The 6,000-nt window shown below is 56.3% G+C and overlaps 1 protein-coding gene across 1 annotated transcript in view; it reads right to left on the reverse strand.

The window, feature by feature from the left end:
• SLC2A1 (solute carrier family 2 member 1) overlaps nucleotides 1–5,800 on the reverse strand; it is a 28,200-nt gene extending 22,400 nt beyond the window's left edge. Inside the window, exon 1 of the mRNA XM_032877498.1 lies at nucleotides 5,564–5,800. Within this exon, the coding sequence (XP_032733389.1) occupies nucleotides 5,564–5,581 (18 nt within the window). The 5' untranslated portion in view covers nucleotides 5,582–5,800. The remainder of the gene's footprint in view (nucleotides 1–5,563) is intronic.
• Between the last annotated feature and the right edge of the window lie 200 nt (nucleotides 5,801–6,000).

Here is a 6,000-nt window from a genome sequence, read left to right on the forward strand (position 1 = left end):
ATAAAACCTCAATACATCAGGTGGCCCATGATATGAAGAAAGAAAGTGATGCGGGTGCCAAAGCTTCGTAATGGTGGGACATGCCTATAATGGAATATTATGCAGCTGCTGGAAAGAATGCAACACATCTGTATGTCCTTGATAGGAAGTGAGTGCCAGGACCGACTGTTAAGGGAAAAAGCAAGCGGAAAAACAAGGTGTCAGATGTACATTTTGTGGAAGGAAGCGGGAGAAAATGTACTTGTAGAGATGATACTTGCTTGTATGGGCAGAGCAAATACTTCTGTAGATACTGATGTCTCAGGGATGGTGGGCAAACAGAAGGGGCTGTGCGGGGCACACAGAACTATGTAGAAAGTGTGATCCATTTATAGGTACGCGCACACACGTGCCCAAAAAGAGGTCTGTGAGGAGAAACACCAAACAAACCGTCACAACCAGCAGAAGATGTTTACTCTTTTTCTTTGTATGCTTCTCTATCACTGACTCCATCATTTCTGTATTTTTTTTTCTAAGATTTTATTAATTTATTTGACAGAGAGATAAAAAAAACACAAGCCGGGGAAATGGCAGAGGGAGAAGCAGACTCCATCAGATGTGGGGCTCGACCCCAGAACCCTGGGATCATGACCTGAGCCCGAAGGCAGATGCTTAACTGACTGAGCCACCCAGACGCCTCTCATTTTTGTCATTTTCAAAGAATCTATGACCTGACCCAGAGACGTAGATATTATCCCCACCGCAGTTGAGGAAACAGGTTCCAACAGAAGGTGTGGCTTCCCTGAGGTCAAATGGTAGAGCTGTTTCAGTCCGCTCCCTTTCCTCCCTTTCCTGCCGGCTCGCACATACCAGCAGGAGGCCAGCTCTGGGACAGGCAGTCTGGGGGCACGTCCTGTCCAGCAGAGGCCTCAGTGGCCAAAGGTTCTGTAAGCTGGATCTGGCAAGAGGTCTCTCCCCTTCCAGGGTGCCGAGGCCCTGAAGAAGCCAATGCCAGCAAAGGGTGGGTGCCGAGGTCTTAGAGAGGGTGAACCGAGCCCTGATCGTGCCCAGAGTTCAAGGCCTGGGCGCCTGGCTCAGTTCCTTTAAAACCCCACCGTTTATGATTTAGTTACCGCCTCCCTGGCCTGGTGGCTGGACGGCAGAGCCTCTGGCTCCGTTCCACCCCTCCCACGGAGGGAGGTAACAATCAGAGGTTTGTTTTGGTGACCAGGCCTGGGCCTGCCAGGCTGGTCACAGCCTCTCTGTGAGGCCACGAGGCCAACCAGGAGCCTTCTCAGCCTCCACCATCCGGGGGAGGCCAGTTACCGAACTGAGTGGCTTTGTCACCTGTGCGCCCAGGAGTGAGGTGGGGGAAGGGTGAGGCTGCAGGTCCCAAGCCAATGTTGCACATTTCCCCCTTTGTTCTAGGCCTCCCCAGCTCTGCCAGCCCCAGGGGAGGGGGAACTGGATGCCTTGTACCCTCAGAGCCAGAGAGGCACTCTAGGCCCTGACACCCCGTGACCAGGAGGCACTGGGTAGAGCTGAGCTCCCTGAAGTCACAAGCTGATTATGGGGGATTTGGGACTGACCCAGTACTGTGGCAAGCAGGGCTGGGTCCCCAACGGGCTCAGCGTGGGACAAGGATCCTGATGGAGATGTTTACACTGCCTGTGCACCCAAAATGGCCATGCAAAGGGTCTTCCCACCTGAACAGCCACCACCTTGAGTTGGGGAACAGGGCCAGTCTCATCATACCTGCCATGGGGTAGCAGGTTTCCAGCTCCATGGCTCTGAAGAGAGTCACTTGCCCAAGGTCATACTTTCCTGAGGACATGTTTTGCTTCCATTCACAGAAGGATTTCGGTTGTCAAGTTATGTCTAATCCCACTTTTTGACTCCGACTTCACCAGAAGGAGCTTGGAAGTCCTGGAGGGTGGGAATTCCTATTGCTCTGGGGTGAGTGGAGGGGCGCACACTGGGCAGGGCTGTGGAAAAAAATCCTTTTTTTAAATACTCAGGAATATCTCCAATTCTTTGTGACAGCCTCCTCTTAGACAAACGTCTTTCCTTCATGGGCCGCAGTTTCCCCCATCTGTCAAATGGAGGGCTGGGACGTGCACTGGAAAGTTCCTTCCGGCTCTTTTCCTGATGCTCTTAGGCCATCCCAGAGAGGCTGGCAGCATGTTCTGCAGTAGGAGGCTCAGTGTGTGACCTTGGGAAAGTCGTTTTTCATTGGACAGTGATGTCACTGTGGCCTGTATCTCCCTCAGAGGGGAGGGCAGGGCAGCGACATTAGTTGACCCAGCTCTGGGCCCCACACTCCCACCCAGGTGCCAGTCCCGCAAACCGGCTTCTCAACAAACCCCAGCTACAGAAGAACTGGCGCCGGTGTGGGATCTTTAATTATCGACTCAACCAACCGACACTCAGTGCCCGGGAATCCCGGCAAAAGCTCCCATTGTCAGAATGTCAAACTTCTGGACGGAGGCCACAACCCGGGTACAGTCACCTGGGACCCAGGTAAGTGCAATGGATCTCAGGAGTCCAGGGAAGCAAGGAACATTTATGGAACCTCTACGGGGACAGAAACATTTTCTTTCTAAAATCTTGGACTCTAATAATGAAAATGACATCACCCTGCCGACGAGGCAACTGAACTATACTGGGAATTCAAAACCACATACACAGGACTTTAAAATTAAGTGTCTATGCTCTTCATACCACTGAGGGGCTGAAGAGCCCTGCAGATCTCTGATTTCTCCTTTATCCGGAAGACAGAGAAGGCGGAGGCCCAGGAGAGGCCCCAGGCGCCACAAGGGACTAGCCAGGAATTCTTCACAAAGGGTGAGAGGTCCTAGGGCTGGGCTCAGGGATCACCTAGCCAACTGCCCAGGAGGGGGCATGAGCGAACCTCTGGCTGAGAAGGGAGACATTCAACCTGTCCCCCACTTCCTCCTACTCCGTTAAACTCAGCACAATGCGTAGAGGACGCCAACGTGCAGAGGACACGAGAGAACACAGCAAAGTCCTTTGGGTCTATTCTCAGTGCCTAAGAGATGAAGGGGAACACAGCAGAAAAAACTTCAGGGGCGCATGGCTGGCTCAGTTGGTAGAACGTACAACTCTTGATCTTGGTGTTGTGAGTTGGAGCCCCGTGATGGGTGTAGAGGTTCTTTTTTTTTTTTTTTTTTTTTTTTTTAGTATTTTTTTTTAAAAGAGAATTTCAGAGTCAGACACACCTGACTGAAAGACCTCAGGGAAAGGACAAACCCTCTCCAGGCCTTAGTCTAACATCGTGCACAAGGGCAGTGCTTGCTGATCAAATCAGCAGTCTCCAAAAGGAAAGGCTTTATTCTAGAATGTATACTAATGACCCAGAGAGGGTTTAGCAAAAATGAAAAAAATTTTTACCCATAACTATTATCTGTGTGTCTTTTTAAATTTCTACCTTAGGCAGGCATATAATCTAATAGCATAAGAGTGTATACACATGAATTTGTAAATATAAATAAACCACTGAGAAGGAGGTGCTCCAAAGTAATTTACTGATGGGCAGACAGTCCTAAGTCTGGAAGGTATTGCATGAAAACACCCACTGGTTACAGCATTTAGAACCAGCTCCTACGTATAAGGACAGCCTTTGAGTTTAGGCAGAAACTCCCGTTGGCCCAAAATTCAAAAAAGGGTGTGGTGAAAGGGGTCAGCGGAGACTGAAAGCCCTTTTGGATTGGCCTGGGTTCAAATCCAGCTCCACCACTGACTAGCTGTGTGATTTTGCAAAAGTTACCTCTCTTCTCTGAGCACCAGACCTATGAGGGTCAGTAACACAGTGGCATTTTAGCCAAGAGGCTAGGAAACTCTAAGTGGCTGCTGATTTTCTCCCGCACTTTTCTGTGTCTGCTCAGAATACTCACTTATCCACTCATAAACACCCAGGTCCTGCCGAACAGGACAGTTCTTACTTTTGAAGTAAAAAGGAAAAAGAAAAAGGGGGAAAAAAGGTGATTTCTTTTACAGACAGAGAAACTGAGGCCCAGAGAGGTGAAGTGGGCTGTCAGAGCCCGGAGATAAAACAGCAAAGGTCTCAAGGCCTTCCCACTCGCCAAAATCACTTGCTTTATTTTTGTTTTGTCATATCCATATGCCAGGACAGCGACTGACGGCTGACTGCTGGGTTTGCGGCTCAGGGTCTCACCTAAAGCCCAAGGGCCAGCGTGGGTGATACAAGTTCCGTGGATTCAACAGGTATGTACGACCGAGGACAGCCAGGCGTCGGGCAGGCGCCACTCTGGCCAGACAAGACCCCGCTCAGTCCCACTGGACACCTCCACGGCCCAAAGGAAGGTCAGTGCCGATAGACTTCAGTCCTATCCCCGCATTCCACGTTTTAAAAGGGGGGGGGGGACCCTTGTGCCTCCCTTGCCAAGGAGCTGAGAAAATTCGGGGAGGGAGCGCTTCAAAGAAAAAAGTCACTTTAAAATATTCGTCGCGAGGGGAAAGGGAGGGTAAGAAAGAAACAATACCCTGCACGCAGGAGGGGATCCACAAATATTTGTTGAAAAGGAACCGTTCTGGAAGTCACAAAGAGCCCCTGCAGGACAAGTCTCTCTACGAGACGAAGAAAGAGATCCCTATCTGGGCAGTTGTTTGTCCCCAGGGGAAGAGGCCACATCTAGAGCACGGAGTGTCCCCCGGACCCCAGGACCCGGACCCCGGCGTGCGCTCCTCCAGATCTGCTCTGGCTTGGGGCCCCTTCCCGGCCCAGTCCACCCCCACCCGCCCGGGGCTCGCGGTGGCGGCCCCCCGGGAGCTCCCTCGGCCCTGCCCCGCCCCAGCAGGGAAACGTGCCACCTCGGAGCACCTCTCCCCGGTCCTTGGCAAAGCTCTGGGGCCTGCACTACGAGGCAAGAAGGGCCTCCGAGGCCGGCTTTCCGTCTCCGCCCCGGAGCCGGGTATCCTGGAGTTGGAGCCCCCGCCTGAAAAAAGTGCCCTCCGCCTCGGAGCCCTTTCGCGGGAGACCGCGTGAGGCCGCGTCTAGCGCCAAACAGCAGGCCGCGCGCGTAGGGCGGCCCCGGGGAGAAGCGCGCAGCGGCTCCGAGCCCGCCGAGTGGGGGCGGGTCCCGCCGCCTCCGCGCGCCGAGGCCGGGGCCGGGCCGGGGGCTCGGCCCGCTCAGCCAATGGGCGCCGCGCTCGAGCCCCCTCCCCCGCCCCGGGAGGAGTCGGCGCGGGGCCTCGGCCGGGGAGAGCGTGAGCGACGTGCAGCGCCTGGGCCCTGGATGCCCCGGCCCCGCCGGGCCGCGTGGACGGCGCGGCGCTCCCGGAAGGAAGCCAGATACCGGTGCGGGCGCCAACTACGCACGCGGCACCCTTGCGCCCGCCACATCCCGAGCCCATCCGCACCCGCGCCCCCCGCCTTGCCAGAGCGCGGGGCTGCAGGCCGGCGCCGAGGGAGGCTCAGAGAGGCGCGGCGCCCGCCTCGGGCGCACAGCGTGTCGGGGCGGCGGGGGGGGCTCGAGCCGGCGGAGGGTCGGAGGGGTCCGTGCCTTTGTTCCGGGCGGGGAGGGCCGGCGGGCGCGCGACTCACCTTGCTGCTGGGCTCCATGGCCGCGCTGCGCCGGAGGCTCTGGCAGCGCGGGGTGCGCGGGCGGGGACGGGCGGACGGGCGGCGCGCTCCGGCTCGGGCTCCTGCTCCGCTTCGGAGACTCCGACTGCGACTCTGACTTCGGTCCTTTGGCCTCCTCCTCCCTGGCGAGCTCGCTCCCAAGCCCCGCGGCCCACCAGCTCTGCGCTAGCCCGGGCTACCTCTAGCTTCTAGCTTTGAGCCCGCGGCGGTAGAGTTTATAGGACCCAAGCCATTGGCTGGCGCTGCGGTGTGTGTCGGGGGGGTCGTGTGGGCAGAGCTTGAGGGCGGGGCCTGGGGCACGTCCGGGGCGGGGCTCCACGGGGAGGGGGTTCGGGGCAGGGGGGCTGGAGGGCACACTAACGGCTCCGCGCTGTGGCTGAGGGGTCTCTCTCCGCTGC

The sequence above is a fragment of the Lontra canadensis genome, unplaced genomic scaffold (assembly GCF_010015895.1).
Source record: "Lontra canadensis isolate GAN:19392208 unplaced genomic scaffold, GSC_riverotter_1.0 scaffold60, whole genome shotgun sequence".
NCBI classification, from domain to species: Eukaryota; Metazoa; Chordata; class Mammalia; order Carnivora; family Mustelidae; genus Lontra; species Lontra canadensis.